Below are 16,359 nucleotides of genomic sequence, written 5' to 3'. Positions count from 1 at the left end.
CGAATCGTTAAATAGAATCGAAAATGGAATCGGAATCGTGAAAATCTTATCAATACCCATCCCTACCTATAACCATTTCGTATCAAAACATAAACAGATTATGGATGGCTCTTTTTCACAGTATTGTATCATTGGATATCATTGCATAGTTGAATAACAATAGAGTGAAATGGTTAAACTCTGATGTGAGTTCATGCTATGGCTCAGTGCACATTTATCCAGTAATAAAAGGAAGAAGATCAGTAGGTTGTGAAAGATGCTGTCATTCAAATCACAGAACGGTATTTTTGAGGCTGATGGTGAGGTGTATATTTTGAAATTGGGAAATAAAAAAGGGCTAAAAATGTGTTGGTTCATTTGAAATATAATCGGCACAGGATAAAGCAATCTTGCTACAGCTCCCCTGGAAATCACTTAAATTCTCTAATTTACATTTAGATTTGTTTTTCTTTTGTGTTTTCTATTCCAAATGTCATTTTTTTGATTCTGCTCTGTTTTTGTGCAGGTTTCCCAAAGATGCTGTCGTTCTTCTGCTGTTGCTGATTTACTTTCCAGTCGGCATTTCTTTAATGTTCATACGTATTTTTATTGGTGTTCATGTGTTCCTGGTCAGCTGTGCACTTCCAGAGAGTTTTATAAGAAGGCAAGTGTTGAAAAAGTGTTCCAATACCACATTTTACTGTCAGCGGTAACCAAATCTGTAGCTGAGTCGTCTTGTGTGTCACTTGTAATCATGTTTGTGTGTGTGTGACAATAATGACTGAGGTGAAATTGTAGTATAAGGGATAACAATAGCAGTTAATGCTAACACACATGGCATCTGTGCCATTAAAATAACTGTAATTTTTTGTCAGAGTTTATTCACTTTAACCACAGTAAATACTACTGAGGCCAGTGGAAGGTAATTGTACTTTGCACACTGTAATTTTAGTTTGAAGAAAGGTGGTGACTGCATGATTAAAGAACCAAAGCATGTACATGCCCTGGAGGCTATAAGAGCAGTTAAGAAAAAAGATATTTGTACGTATTGCATATTGTGGTAAATTATGCACGCAGTGTTACACTATTGAGGACTATCCTGTTGCCAAATATGTTAAAATGCTGACATCATGTTTGTTTGTTTTTTTTCTTTGCTTCTAGATTTGTTGTGAGGGTTATGTGCTCGGTGCTGGGGATGCATGTGAGACAGAAAAATCCCCGCTCCAGAGACAAAAACACCAAGCTGTACATATGCAATCATGTGACAGAGTTTGACCACAACATTATCAACCTCCTGACCCCCTGCAGCACAGTGAGTGCTTGGCTTAAACGTTTTTCCTGACTCAACCGTGTCATGCAGCATATTTTACACATTCAGGGATTCAGTGTAATATATCAGTGTGCTGATTGCATCAGTGCCCTCCTATTAACAAATCTATGGTGACATCATTGCATTACATGGCTTGGACATAAATACAATTTGACACTACATGCAGTCCTGTGAAGAAGAAAGTTTTCAGTTGTCTGCATTCCATTATAACTTTTGTAGGAATTAAGCTGGTAATTAGCAGTCAGGTAACTTTAATCAAATGCACTTGATGCGCTGTGAGCACCTCTATAAAAGCAGAGGTGTTTGGCAGTTTGCTGGTCTGGAGCATTCAGAGATATGTGTCTTTCTAGGAGTGGACGTCCCAGCAAATTCACCCCATGCTCAGTCTCTCTGACCACTGCATGGTCAACGAGTCGACCGTGAACTCCTCTGTATACCAAAGTATTCTAGAGTCAAATGTGAGGCCATCTGTCTGACAGCTAAAGCTTGGTCCAAATTTGGTTATGCAACAGGACAATGATCCCAGGCACAGGAACAAATCTCTAACAGATATACTGAAAAATTCAGTTCTCAAGGTGTTGCAATGCACCTTAATCTCAGTGAAATGCTGTGACAGGACCCTGAGAGAGCTGTGCGTGGAGGCAAGATTGTGCTGGTGCATTAACACATGTTATAATATACCTGATCTATTCTCAAGGTCTGTCAGTTGAAAAAAGAAGATCCTGTGTACTTTAATGTATTTTAAATATAGTAAATATGTGGTGAATTTGACCCGTCTCTTTCTGCCTATCAGCCCCAGTTAGATGGCTCCACAGGCTTTGTGTGCTGGGCCAGAGGCTTCATGGAAATCCATGCAGGCTCCGGAGCCATAGGAGAGTCTCTGCAGAGTTACTGCTCTGCTGAAGGCACCACACCTTTGCTCCTGTTTCCTGAAGAGGACACCACAAATGGCCGCGCCGGTCTTCTCAAATTCAGGTGACGTTTGTACACATGTTACTGTACGGTAATAAACAAGAACTCTCCGATAACACAGCAAGTGTTTGCAATTCATCAGCACCCTGGGACGGTTTTGGCCTCTTACCCATACCCAGTGATTTAATGCAGCCAGCGACAAATTATCATCCCTCTTTCATGGCACATTGAGATAGAGATGAATTACTTTGGCGGTTGAGTCTCCCCCACTAATTTCCCTCTAGAGTTGTAGGGAAATTAGTGCAAGGAAGTGAAAACAGCTGCTAAATTGATTCATTTCTATAGTTAATTCGAGTAAGACTGAAACAAGTGTACTGTATCCTCAGTGGAGATGCACATGAAAACCAGAGAACTGGGAGTTGCACTTTATAATGAGGTTGTGATTATTGCCATGCTTTTCTTTACAGTCTCTGATACTCTTCTTTTACTGGAACCTAACGCAGACTCTCAGGCTGCGCCTCCTTTGTGCCATGTCAGAATCACCCGTTCACTATGTTGCTGATGCTAACTACCAAAGGCATTGGCCTTTAAATGCTTAGCTGACTAATTGCACATATCCTGAATGTCTTTAACAATAAAATCAATTGTTATTGGCTCACAGCACAAAGCCAACCAGCTACTATATTAAATATCTATATTTGTTTTTTTCTCTCAGCTCCTGGCCTTTCTCACTGACTGAATCCATCCAACCTGTGGCCTTACGGGTGACCAGACCATTGATCTCTTTGGTAAAGTCATTTGAACTCACATTTAGAATGAAAGTGACATTTAAAAGAGCTGATGAAATGATGTGACTGCACACCAAAGTAATCTAACAACACGATTACCTCCTGTCTGTACACAGAGCACACCGGAGTCCAGCTGGCTGACGGAGCTCTTATGGACATTTTTTGTTCCATGGACAGTGTATCATGTAAGGTACTAAATAATTTGTGTCATTATTTCTATCTTTTTCTGCAGCCACATTTTTCACAATGTAGGTCTCATTTCTTTTACCCTAACCTGGTTTTGTGGAGATTGTTATGTAAAATCCAAAAAACACAAAAAACTGTGAATTTTTGGCACAAACTACCCTCCTCAGGCTCATGCTCCTGCCAGGACTTCTGATTAATGAATGTCCATTTCAAAATCATATTGCTTTCATGAGCAAGTTTTTTGTTTGGTTTTTTTTTGTTTTTGTTTTTTTGGTTGGTTTTTTTGGTCTGAGTTTTTGAAAAGACCTTCTATTGATTCTTAGTATTTCTGTTGCTCTAATTGTTCAGATTGTCTTCTTAGCATTGCTTTTTTGTGTTTCGTTTCCATCCCAGTTGGCTCCCAACAGTATCCAGACAAGATGGCGAGTCGACACAGGAGTTTGCCAACAAAGTCCAGGAGGTAAGAACAGCGTGTGCCACTTGGATGCACATGAGTTATATTTGTAATTGTAAAAACAAATATGCGTGTGTGTGATATGTGTAAGAGTTATGAAGCCTTGCACCTGTACACAGATCTCTTTGTTGTTGTGTTGCAAAACCTCATGCATAGCAGATGTGAGTTCCCACTTTCTGCTTGTGTGTTTTTGTTTAGCTGCTAGCTGCTGAGCTTGGCTTGGTCGCCACCAAAATCACTAAAGCTGATAAAGCAGAGCACATCAAAAGGACAAGACGCATTGTTCCACAAACAACCACAAGTAAGTCGGTCACATGATTCAACATCAACTCTGTCCATGTGGGAGATTCAGCTGATTGGAGGTTTGTTTTTTTTGTTTTTTAAATGTAGGTGTAACACCTGGTTCTATTGGGCTTGGATTCATGAGTTTGGGCACAGATGACCGCAGGATTGCTAAGATGGCTCAGCAGGTGAAGGATGTGTTGCCCCATGTTCCACTGAATGTCATCACAAAGGATTTAGGTACACTTACATTTGGCTACCACATCTATTTTCTTGGAATACACTTTTATGTTCATTCTGCACCTGAGCTCTTCTGTCACACTTTCACTTTGTAAGAAGTCCTTTAAAAAGAATGATAGATTCATTTGCCATGCACTAACAGTTGTTCTTTTTATTGTGTATAGCAAAAACCAATTGTGTTGACACCACCATTACAAATCTGCTGGAGAACAAGGAGGAAACATCAATGGAAGCAGCGGGGATCTCGACTTTTGGCCCTTCCAAGATCAGCTCCTATTCTTCTGGTCCTGCTTCCACCTTAAAGGTTTGATAAGGCCCATTTCCTAGAATTTAACCAGACAATTGGAAGTTATAGAGCACATCTGATTAATTTACGGGTCAATATCATTGACTGATATAAGCTACTTGGTGATCTGTTGGTATCTGCATTTGTAATAGTCATAAACAACATTTTTAAAAAGTAAAGAAAGAAAGAAAGAACAGGAGAAACAGCCTTCAGTGATGTTATGAATGTTGAAATTGCAAAGTTTGCCCATCAGAGGGCGCTCTGCAACTCCCCTGTTGGCACACCACAAACACAACAACCAGCTTGTAAAGTCAGGAAGACTGTAAACGGGCAACTAAGGAACTGCATCTAACAAATGTTAATCTGTTTGCGTTTGATGCATCTGAAAGAAAAACACGATAAGAGGACAACCTGTCAAATTTTAAATCATTGAATTATTGGTACCAGGCAAAAAAGTCATGTATTTGTCAGGCTCTAATAAGTTGGGTAAAAAATTATTATTTATGAAGTGATACCGAAAAGGTCCATAAAAGGCACAAGCTGTCCAGAGGTGTACGAGAAGATGATCTTGATCTTTTGATCTCATAAGCTCCATATCAGTGTCTTTTTATCACACTATTTACCTTACATTTTAGCTGCACTGCATGATAATAATCTCTAAGATGTTATTTGTAGTAAAGGAGCCCAATATGCAGTCGGTCCATCACATGCTGTCAAAATCAGTGAGACATGAAGCGGCCGTCTCCTTATTTTTTAAGACTGCACATCCCAGACCCTCAGATACATCCGTACAATATAATGAGCCCTACTGTCTTCTGTTAGTTTTGGCTTATCTGTGTATATGAATGTTAATAAGAATCTGTTTTTTGCAGTTTTTTTTTTTTTTTTTTTTTTTTTTGTTTTTTTAAATTCCATTTTGTTTTTATTCATAGCCTGCTGCCAAAACTTTTGGGAAATCACCAACCGACAGACATTTGTCTCTCCAAGAAAGAAAAGAAGCGCTGTATAACTTTGCACGAAGGTGAGTTTTTCTAGTAACTATTATCTTTACTGCTTTAAGCAAGTGTTTCTGGACTTTGAACTGTCATCGGGTATTATTACAGTTCATCTTAATAAGAGACCTGAGAGAGCAGCCAAAGCTGTTTGGTTGTTCGTTGTTCAGGGCTGAGAAGTTATGCAACATTCATTTGATTTGAGATTTTCTTGCTTTGGGTTGAGTGTGTTGTTCATTTCTGATTCTTCACAGTATTCGAGCAACACCAAGCACAGATCGTATGCAAAACAGAAAGTGTCTTTACAAATTTAAATTCCACAGCTTTGTTTTGACAAACAACATCCACATCTCTAAACTCAATTTTGGAGAACAAATTGTCAACAAACGGTACCTGGCAAAACCTACGGCGGAAAGACACTGAACACGGTGAAGCATTAGCATAATTTTATTTATAGTCTAATAAAAGCCAGAGGGATGACTCCAAATGAATGCTAACTTTGTTGTGAGTCTGCTGGATTTTCTCATGAGTGCAGCTGTGTCCAAACACATCTGCTATACAAACTTTGTGTTGTGGTAATAGGTTAGTATTTTGTTAAAGGTTGTTGTGCTGCCCCCACGGGGCTGAAAATACATCAGTGCATTTTTTTTAAATAAAGGTAATAAAGCTGGAAATCGTAAGAGAAGAAATCTTATGTGAGCATTGGTGTCAATTGTAGCACTAAATGTTTTGGTAACTATGTAAGCAATGACTGAGTATGTCAGTGCCATTACCCCCTTTTTTTTTTTTTTTTTTTTTTTTTTTTTAAACTTGTGAGACTGAGGTTTCAGCTTGCTCTGAGCTCGGACGTGCGTGTCCAGTGATTTTATTTATTGCTTGAGCCGATTTAATGTAAGTTTGCTTGGCAAACATGATCTCTGGATGGTGGGGCATGAGATGAGCTCTCTTGTTTGTCGTATTACCAGAGTATTTGAATTTATTTAAATATAGATATTTGATGCGCCTGATGAACATGCAAAATATCAAGATAATAAAATACTGTCGTGGTGCTGAATCAATTTTTTTAAATTTTTTTTTCTCTCTCCCTTCACGCCACTATTACCTAAAAGTCAAAATAATTTGGCATGAGCGTGGTCTTAGACCCTAATAAGAGCACAACTGTACAATCACAGTGAGTCTGGACGTGTCAGAGTTGCATCTGTAGTTGTGTTTATTAAACTTTTATGATGCTAAATAAAAGCTGTATTTAATCTTCTTCTTTTCCTTTTCCCTTCTTCCAGACGCTACATTGAAAAGCATGGATTGGAGCAGGAAGACGGTCACTGAACAGTTTGGGTCAAGCAATTATGGGAAAGAAGCATATTCACGTTGCATAGCTGTCTGATTTGAATGATGATTTTATATTTCCCTAAACAGTTCTGTTGACAAAAAGGATTTTGTTCTTACGTATTCAGGACATGTATAAGTTCATGGAATGGTGATTATGCATGTGTTCAGTTTTTCATTCTGGCTGATACATAATTTTGATAACAGTTTGTATTACAATCCACTGACTGTGAATCATCTATTTATTTTTATAATGTCCAGAGTTGTTGATGGAAATAAACCTCTGCTTGACCTTGCTTTAATGAAATGATTTCACATCCATGTGTTGTCAAGAGTTTGGCATGTGATTAAAAGGCCCCAGGTTTTGGCAAGTAAAGTGAAATTTGACTTCCAGTTGCATGACATTTGTATTTTAATAGTTTTATGTTTTTTCTATTCTCCAAATATATGTCAACCAAATCCTGCCATAAGAGGGAGCCAGAACATGGTGAACCTCGGCAGTCCTATAGACACAGCAGGAATCTAGAAACTAGTGGATGGTGTATTTTAATTAATGTGAACATTTCACACATTTAACTGATGAACACACACAGTTACAACTCCATCAGAAATTTAAAAGTCAGATGAGTTGTAACAGGTTGAAAACAAACATCCATAAACTGAGACTAAACTGTGACGTGAAGACCAGCTGGAACAGTCACTGTGGGATTTGATAACTGAAAAGGCAGAAAAACCACTGACCTATGAATCATTCATACATAACAAGGCACCTAACTCAAGGAATGAACCAGTGTTTTGTCTACACAGGTGGCAAAAAACAATACTTGGATCTTTAGGCACTTTGTTACTAGCAGCCTTTTACAAAGTAACATTTGTTTCAGTTTCTTTAGTTGAAGCTACTGAAAAATAAATAGCACCGTTTGAAAGACAGCGTGGTATTTTTAAAATCATTTGCATAAACTTATCTCCATAAACTGGAGAAGTGTGGCTGTCTATTATTATTAGGTGATAATTAAGGAAAGAAAATCTCCATTTCCCAGCAGCACTTAAGGCAACTTTTTTCGCTACACCGGATATGACGTTTTCTTTCTCAACGGAGCACAACTGCGATTAAGCTAACTAGTTAGCAATGTCGGACATTGAGGAAACAGTTGAATCTGTACAAGTTAACGAAGACAAAGAGTTTGATGTAGAGGTCGAGGAGCACATCGAGGATGAATTTGCTGTTGACCCGACTCGATACATATTTTACAAGTATTGTCTAGTTATCACTTTCTCTTTGGGTGGCTAACTTAGCTTTGGTCGCTCCTCTACCGGTGCTTAGTAACTACTCTGTAGCTCGTGTTTGTTATAACGCGCTAATGTTTGATAACTTATAGTTTAATACGAGTTTTGTTAGTAGCTGTCAAAAGTGCACTATAATTATCGTCTTTGTGATGGAAAGCCGGAGGAGTTGCGCTAACAGCCCTCTTTCTAGTAGAAGGTTCAGCTCTGTACGTTTATTCTAGCCAATACCTTCAGAAAGAATAGTACCCAGGTTAATTTGGCGTCCTAACGTCACAGCTTGTCTTAATGATTTCAGTATAAAGCTAAACAGTTATCGCATTTACAGTTTTTTTTCCTTGCACAGAGGCTTTTTTTTGCCGCCCCCTCCAAAGTGTCAGATGACAATCAGCAGCATTGTAATGACTTTGCTGTTTGGGTTTTCTTTTACCCAAGAATAGGAGACCTCCTTGTTTATATGGCGGTCAGAAATGGCTGATAAATGCATTGGTTGATCACAAAAACGGTGTACACATTCCCCCCAAAGTAGTTAGCTCAGTCAGAGACATATCAAGAGATATAATACTCACAGAAGCCTGAATTGAATTTATGGGAGAATTTAGTGACAGCAGACGTGGTAGTAGTAAGTTTAATGGTTCTTAAGGCCTTATTTGTGAACCAAAAACTGGTGACTGGGCTGGTGATTATCTACAATATATTTGTTTCTAGATGGATCTTGGCCCTGTGTAACTAAATACATTAGCTACTGTCAGGCTGTACTGACAGTTAATCCACCTCCGTGTTTTTGTGTTTCAGAGACAGAAAGGAGTGGGCTGACCTGGAGCCTGTTCCACAGGATGATGGACCAAATCCTGTAGTGAAGATTGCCTACTCGGAAAAGTGTAAGATTGCTAGTGAACCATGGAAGGCTCATAGGGAATTGCAAGACAGCAAGGAAGTGGGTAGAGGGAAAGGTCACTGCAAGATATTATACGTCTAAGTCAGGGGTGTCAAACTCAAATACACAGTGGGCCAAAATTCAAAACTGGATCAAAGTCGCGGGCTAACATTAATATTCATTGAAAAAAAATCTTCCTCCAAATATAACAATGAATCTTTTTTTATGGACTCAAACAAGTTTTGCTGAAAAACTGAATATGGAACAAGCAAAGCTTAATGCTAAACAATATATATAACTTATATAAACGTATATATAACTTAATATTGCACATATGCAAAATCAAAATTCCAATTACCGTGAATAACACATCAGTGGAATTCATTTCTTAAATAAAAAATGTATTTGCAGGCTTCTGAATTAAATTTTATCATTTTATCATTTATCAAATTTTCATCATGTTCTCCCACCTGTTCAGAAAGCTCCTGTTTTCTGCCTTTCTTTTTGCCATTTTGGGATAGGTAGCATGCCAGTATTTGCATGGTTGCTATGACTATGGTCAACAGAGGAGAGGGTGCTAATGGGTCCTGTCATGACTGACGTGCCAAAACACCAACAGAGCATTCTGGGACTTGTAGAATTAGCAGTACATGCACTGTATAATACCGGCAGGCCAACTCTAATAGTAATTTTGTATGGCTTCGTGGGCCAAATGTAATTAGGCTAAATTTGGCCCACGGGCCAGAGTTTGACACCTATGATCTAAGTAGTCATCTTCATCCTGTCATGAAACCATACGATGGGGCTCAAGTGATCACTGAAAGGTTTTATGATTATGAAAATGACATTTGACAATGACAGCAAATATCATTTGCTGTTTGGGACATTTTTGACTGCCTCATCCTAATTTGTAAAAATACCAAAGTAGGGGTTTTTTTGTTTTGTTTTTTTTGTCTGTTTTTTTGGAATAATGGTGTTCTATGCCTCCAGGAGATTTCCAAACACTTGGAGAATCATTGCCGTACTGGTGGCACCTGGCTTCCTTGCTGTACTTTCCTTCCTTTAGGCACATTATGTTGTTTTTTCCGTTAATATGCCACTTGTCTGTTAAAATCCAAACTATTTCAGATGAAATATGATTGCAGAAGGATTTCATATCTAATGTTCACGTCTTTCTTCCAACAGTCTCAGATGTCTACGACTATTTCCGTGCCCTCCTAAAGAATGATGAAAAAACTGAGCGGGCTTTCGCTCTGACTGCAGATGCCATTGACCTAAATGCTGCAAATTACACTGTCTGGTGAGCATTTTGCCTGCTGGAAAAGCAGTGCTGATCTTTTGATGTTGTAGCATTTACACATAATGGGAAAAAGAGCAAAGGAGATGACATTCATAGTTAAGTAGTACTGTTTATAGGTACAGTGCCTCAGGCCAGTCACAATTTTAAAACAGCATCAGAGTATAAAATGTGTTTGTTTTGTTTAGAAATGAGTGTCTTCTGTGAAAATGTAATCTAACATATGCTGTGGTACTGTCCAGGCACTACAGGCGGGTACTCCTGCAAGCCCTGTCGAAAGACCTAAAGGAGGAGATGAAGTACATTACTAACATTATTGAAGAGCAACCCAAAAACTATCAAGTCTGGTAAGTGCATTATGTGAATTTATCCAGAGCACATAGAGAGGAGAGTGGGAGTGGGACATTCCTAAAACGACTCAAGTTTAATGAAAAAGTTGGAAGATAAGGACGGCTTTCTAAACTCCTCCTTCTGCTCCAGGCATCACAGACGTATGGTGGTCGAGTGGTTGAATGACCCCTCGGAGGAACTCCAGTTCATCGCAGACATTCTCAGCCAAGATGCAAAGAACTACCACGCTTGGCAGCACAGACAGTGGGTCATCCAGGTAGGTGTTGCTCTCGGCAGAGTTTGGCTCCAAAGCTGAGGAACGAGATCCAGTTCTCCTCCCACAGCGACGCTCTCTGCCAGACTGACTCCTTCACTGATTAATTTGGTTGGCTGTTTGTGTGTAGTTCGAGTCCCTCTGTGGTCAGTATTTGTATCATGCAATGTGAGGCAATGCACGACACAAACGCTGCACTATGTAACCGCATAAACGTGTTGGATGCCAGCTTAGTTTTCTTTGTACCCCAGGAGTACAAACTGTGGGACAACGAGCTGGAGTTTGTGGAGAATCTGTTGGAGGAAGATGTGAGGAACAACTCTGCATGGAACCAGAGGCATTTTGTGATTTCTCACACTACAGGCTTTTCAGATCCAGCTGTAGTGGAGAGAGAGATTCAGTAGGTGCTTCTTTTTTTTTCTTGCATTTTTCTAGTGTTGTTTAATTAATTGTAATGTTTAATTGGTGAGGAAATATTAGGTTTATTATATTAAAAATCATCCAGTGCCTCACAGCTGACCCCGTTAGGTTCAGTAATGTTAGTATATTTAGTGGAGGCTTGAAATTTTTTACCTTCATACGTGAATTCTTAAGTAAGAACTGAGGAGCTAAAAATGTTTGATCGGTGTGACATGTCCAAACTATTATTTATAACATGTAAACCCCAGTGTGGTTTCTCCAGTTCATGACCGCAACCTACACTGATGTGTGTTAAAATATGATTGTGTTAGAATTTGTATTTTGACACAAAAATAAGCAGAGCTAGAAGATCTAAAACATGGATAAAAATGAGACTTTTATTATCCTACAGTTTGTTTTGATCATTCACCCATTCCACATGGTGACAAGTTTACCCAAAATGCACTTTCAGAGGTTTCCTCCATTGACTTATCAGACAAAATTAAGGGTACCAGTGCATGTTAGAGTGGTTGTAAAGTTGATTTTCAATTTTTACTGGAGCATAAATATGTTTTCTAGCCTTGAAAATGTCGTGTGGCTAGCTCCTATACTTGGCTGACCCCTCCAAAAATAATCTAACTGATTGCCTTTAACTACTTCACTCGATCTATACATTTTCTTTAATATGTCTTGGTTTCATAGTCTCTTGTTTAATTTTTGTGTAATTACACAACAGCAGTGTAGCGCTGTTTATTCATTAGTTTAGACAGGCAGGAGTAAGATAATGATCCCCTCTCAAATAAAATGGATCAATTTGTAATATTTAAAGACAATCAGTGTTTATCACTCTTGTATTGCACAAATTCAATAGAGAGTAACCTGCTCATGAATGACCAACAGCAAAACAGTTTGAAACTCAGTCTGTACTAGAGATAGTCAATAATCTGCTTCAGTGTAAGAGCTCTGCTGTTCTAACATCAAGGTAAATACAGCCCTGAGCAACTAAACTGTAAACTTAATGGAACAAAGATGGAACTACTCGGTTTGACATCGTGACAACTTTAGCAAAAATAACTTGAAGCAGTTGTTTTCTGTTTTCAGTCTCTCACATTGTTGTGAATTAATTTTGGCCCACTCTTCTTTACTGTGACTGGAGCATTGCACCGCCTTAATTCTTTTCTTTTTCACCCATTCAGTTGTAGATTGGCTTCTGTGCTTGGGATCACTGTCCTGTTGTTTGACACAATATCAGCCAAACTTTGGCAAACGGGCTCACATTTAACTCTAGAATACTTTGAGAATACTTTGATATACAGAGGAGTTCATAGTCCACTCAATAAGTGCAAGGTGCCTGGGTCCTGGGTCACAGTTAGCATGAGGTGTTTGTTTTGGTTTTACTCTCTGTAACTTTAACATGTTTTTTGCTATATTAATGGCAAAAAACTCAAGATTTAGTCATTAAAATCACTTCTGCAAATATCAGAAAATCCAATATCTCTCTCTGTCTCTGTCTGTCTGTGCAATATGAATACATACATGTTTCTGTACCCTCAGCATTGTTCCTGCTTCAGTTGTGCAGTTGCATTCATTTTTCTGCTGTTCTTCCCTTTGTGTCAGATATTGCCTGAACCAGATCAGGAAGGCTCCCCATAATGAAAGTGCATGGAATTATTTGAAAGGGTAAGATGCAAATCACAGTGTAAATGATCCTATGTGTGTTTACCTGTAAGGCCCAAACATGCTGACATTTTCTCACTAGAATATTTCACCGTGCCATCCTAAGACATTCAATATATAGCACGCTACAGGGAGCTTGAGAAATGGTTATTAAAAATGGAAAAGCTCACTGCCAGTATCCTCTCTTATTTCCTTCTTTTTTTTCCCCCCAAGGATGCTGCAAGACCGAGGTCTGTCATCTCAGCCAGGTCTGCTGGAGAGGGTGCTGGAGCTAAAGGAGACACATTGTTCACCTTACCTGCTAGCATTTCTGTTTGATTGCTATGAGGATGCCTTAGAGAACATCGCCCAAAAAGAAAAGGTAGAAGAGGAGGAGCAAAAGGAAACTTTAAGAAAGGCTCTAGAAGTAAGTCCTTAGGCATACTTAGAAATAAAAGTTTGCACCCCAATGTTGTTCTTGTCAAACTCGAGATCTGAAACAATGTTGTTGTGCTTTGTTGTCTTCCTTTGAAGATTTGTCAACTACTGGCACAGGAGAAGGACACCATCCGTAAAGAGTACTGGGAGTTTTTGGGACGTTCTTTAAGGAACAAATATGGAAACGGTACTCTCTCTGATGAGCCCATGGCAGAAAATCCTGAGCCATCCATCTCAGCATCACAGTCGCAGGAGGCTAGCTAGGTCTCCTGGGGACTCGCACCATTTCCACTCCCTGCCCTGCTTCATCGCTGCCCTGCTGTCCGCAGAATCAACTCCTGGAGCTTGATATTACTGTAAATGGCTATAATTTATATTGCTGAACAAGGTTTGAGAAATAACCACAGACAAAAGGTCACCTAGAGTCTGAAATACACGTGACAGCTACATCAGAAAGTCTTTAAAAAATGAGGGAGTTACGTTTTGTCTCACACCTGGAAGTGAGTCTTTTCGCCAGGTTTAGATTTAGATTCATTAACTGGTTGTTCTTTTTCTTTGTTTCAACTTGAATATGTGTATGTATGTTGTCATGGATTCAGCTGCACCCCTGTGAGTGTGACATTTATGTTGTTTTACAGCTTTTTGTTATTTTTAATTCATGGAACTGACGCGTTAGTGAGCAGACTTCAAAGTAAGACTTCATTTGGACTTCTGGTTACAAAACGCATTTTTCACATAAATATAAAGGAGAATATTTGGTTTGAACGGGGAATTCATCTGCTTGTGTTTAAGGAAAGATGAGAAATATAAGTTTGGAATAACAGCAGTGACATGTTGTGTTGTCTTTTTTTGTTTTTGTTTTTTTGTGGGAATGAAGCAAGTTGAGATTAAAAGCAGTCATGTGCTGCTGCTTATTTTCAAATCTATGCTGCTTCCTTTAAATGAGACACTTTTTAGTTTGATTTTTTTTGTGTTTGGTCCTCTGAACTTTGCAGCCTGTGTATCGACACTCGCAGCCTCATGTCCTGACCTCCCTTGGAGCGAGGAAATGGATTTACTCCACTCGATGCAGCTGTTTCTACTTCTGCTGACACTACAACACAATCTGTCCCCTTACAGCCTCTGACCGAGCAGCCAGTGTTCCAGCTGTGCGTAATTACAGCTTCTGTGCATCGTTGACATTAGAGCAGCGCTGCTTGCGTAGTGTGGCGAACCCTGTGATCAGCACGGTCACGTCATCAGCGCTTGGCAAACGAGTGCAGTGGGTGCCCATTCAAAGAGAGTGTAACCCAGGTTACTGTTATTGCTACAATTTATAGGTGATTGCTAAGCATGTCGCATTCAGGCAATCAGGATCATTAACGTGTGCGTGTGGATGAGATTGTGCCTTGAAAATGTGGCTGTTCAGAACTGTCAGATTTAAAAAAATCAAAAGAACTACAGTGCTTTGCAAAAGTTTGAGTCTATACGGAACAGACAAGTTGGCAAAAAACCCCATTTATATTGTATCTTTAATCACTTTTTACTCGCAGCTGCATTTCTGCCAGTCGTGTTGGGAATCTCATCCAAGTTGATGGATTTATAAACATAGTAAAAGTACCATCTGTAAAGCATGTGACTGGCAGCAGCTTCATTCTTCAGCATGACAATGATTCCAAACACACTGACAATGCAGTAGAAAGATACCTGGATAGAAAAGCACACAATTGGAACAGTCAGTTATGGATTTGCCTCCTCAGCGTCCGGACCTCAACATTACTGAAGCAGTGTGGGATCATCTTTACAGCACAGAACAAAAACGCAGCCAACATCCAAAGAAGAGCTCTGAATGTCCTTCAGGAAGCCTGGAGAACTATTCCTGAAGACTACTCAAGGTAAATACAGGAGAGCTTAGCTAGGAGGTGGTCAAACTAAATATTGACTTTCACACTTATTGGAACTGTATAAACTCTGTTTTTGCCTTAGATACTGTATTTCACGTGTTTCAATAAACTGTTACCACCTTCTCCCCATTTTCATAGCAAAACAAAGAAATGAGGATGGCTCAAGACTTTGAACAGTACCGTATATATGTTTAGTCTGTAAGTAATTTGTAACAGGAAATTAAGGGCAATGACTACATCATATTAAAAAATAAACAAAATGCAATATGTCTATATTAAATAAAGAGAGTGGTTTTAGATGAAATGTTCAAACAGATACAGTTGTTTGGACAGCCCTTTTTTTACACCCTTCAAAAGTGTCTCTGAGGGTTAAGACCTGATTTTAGGGTTAAAGCTTTGAATAAAACGTGCATGCCCTCACAGCAATAGCCAAGCAAACAGACCTCTGTGTGTATGTTTGCTCCTTCCTCTACTCACAGAATGAAGCAGGAACTCTTCTGGTAGTAGGAAACAACTTTCATCCAAAATGTGACAACCACTCATTTAAACTACCTCAAACTTGGCACCGCACTTACTCGGGTCCCTGGCAATACACCCACAAAGTTTTAAGTGCAAGGAAATGAAAGGTGCTTGCAATAGGTGAAGAACAGGCTTACAGTTTCCACCTTTTTTGCTTAACAAAAAAAATGAGTCTTTCTAACTTTGGGCCAATCTGCAGGACAGTAAAAGAGCTGCCTAGTTAAACCAGGCAACAAGACAATCCCAGCAGCTGAGTATGCATATTAGCCACATTGTTTCAACTTATTAAGCAAAACAGATCAGGTACCTGCTGCATCACTTCCAGCATTGTTGAATGAGAGTGCTCCCTAGTGGTTAAACCCAGAACAAAAAACAAGCAGGGGTTCCAGGCAGTGTGTAATTAAAATACTAATTAAACCCAGCACAAGTCCAAACAAACCGCACACTGTTAAATACAGGTGAAGCAGACAGAAGGCCTGCAGCCAAACATTTGCCTTCTGTTTCGGTGTCCATATGCTATGTCCAGAACAGCAGTTGTGGTAAAGGCTTGTGGAGCCACTGTCTACTTTTTAAAAATGCAAGCACAGACACAGTGGATTAACAGGAGACCGCTGTATCCATGTAGAG

At 39.2% G+C, this 16,359-nt stretch overlaps 2 protein-coding genes across 2 annotated transcripts in view; both read left to right on the top strand.

Moving 5' to 3' along the window:
* aup1 (AUP1 lipid droplet regulating VLDL assembly factor) overlaps nt 1-7,157 on the top strand; it is an 11,433-nt gene extending 4,276 nt beyond the window's left edge. Inside the window, exons 2-12 of the mRNA XM_005719464.1 lie at nt 506-643; nt 1,141-1,291; nt 2,103-2,284; nt 2,937-3,009; nt 3,126-3,199; nt 3,589-3,655; nt 3,848-3,950; nt 4,040-4,171; nt 4,336-4,475; nt 5,390-5,478; nt 6,730-7,157. Coding sequence (XP_005719521.1) covers nt 506-643; nt 1,141-1,291; nt 2,103-2,284; nt 2,937-3,009; nt 3,126-3,199; nt 3,589-3,655; nt 3,848-3,950; nt 4,040-4,171; nt 4,336-4,475; nt 5,390-5,478; nt 6,730-6,775 — 1,195 coding nt within the window. The 3' untranslated portion in view covers nt 6,776-7,157. The remainder of the gene's footprint in view (nt 1-505; nt 644-1,140; nt 1,292-2,102; nt 2,285-2,936; nt 3,010-3,125; nt 3,200-3,588; nt 3,656-3,847; nt 3,951-4,039; nt 4,172-4,335; nt 4,476-5,389; nt 5,479-6,729) is intronic.
* A 672-nt stretch (nt 7,158-7,829) lies between these two features.
* fnta (farnesyltransferase, CAAX box, subunit alpha) lies at nt 7,830-14,156 on the top strand. The gene is made up of 9 exons (XM_005719462.2): nt 7,830-8,029; nt 8,855-8,940; nt 10,122-10,236; nt 10,476-10,580; nt 10,714-10,840; nt 11,089-11,237; nt 12,854-12,916; nt 13,127-13,319; nt 13,427-14,156. The coding sequence occupies exons 1-9, from the start codon at nt 7,905-7,907 to the stop codon at nt 13,592-13,594; spliced, it is 1,131 nt and encodes a 376-aa protein (XP_005719519.1). The 5' UTR covers nt 7,830-7,904; the 3' UTR covers nt 13,595-14,156.
* Nucleotides 14,157-16,359: the final 2,203 nt, after the last annotated feature.

This window comes from Pundamilia nyererei, unplaced genomic scaffold, assembly GCF_000239375.1.
Source record: "Pundamilia nyererei isolate P.nyererei 1_Seehausen unplaced genomic scaffold, PunNye1.0 scaffold00001, whole genome shotgun sequence".
Classification (NCBI taxonomy): Eukaryota; Metazoa; Chordata; class Actinopteri; order Cichliformes; family Cichlidae; genus Pundamilia; species Pundamilia nyererei.
This window is presented reverse-complemented; position numbering and strand designations above follow the sequence as displayed.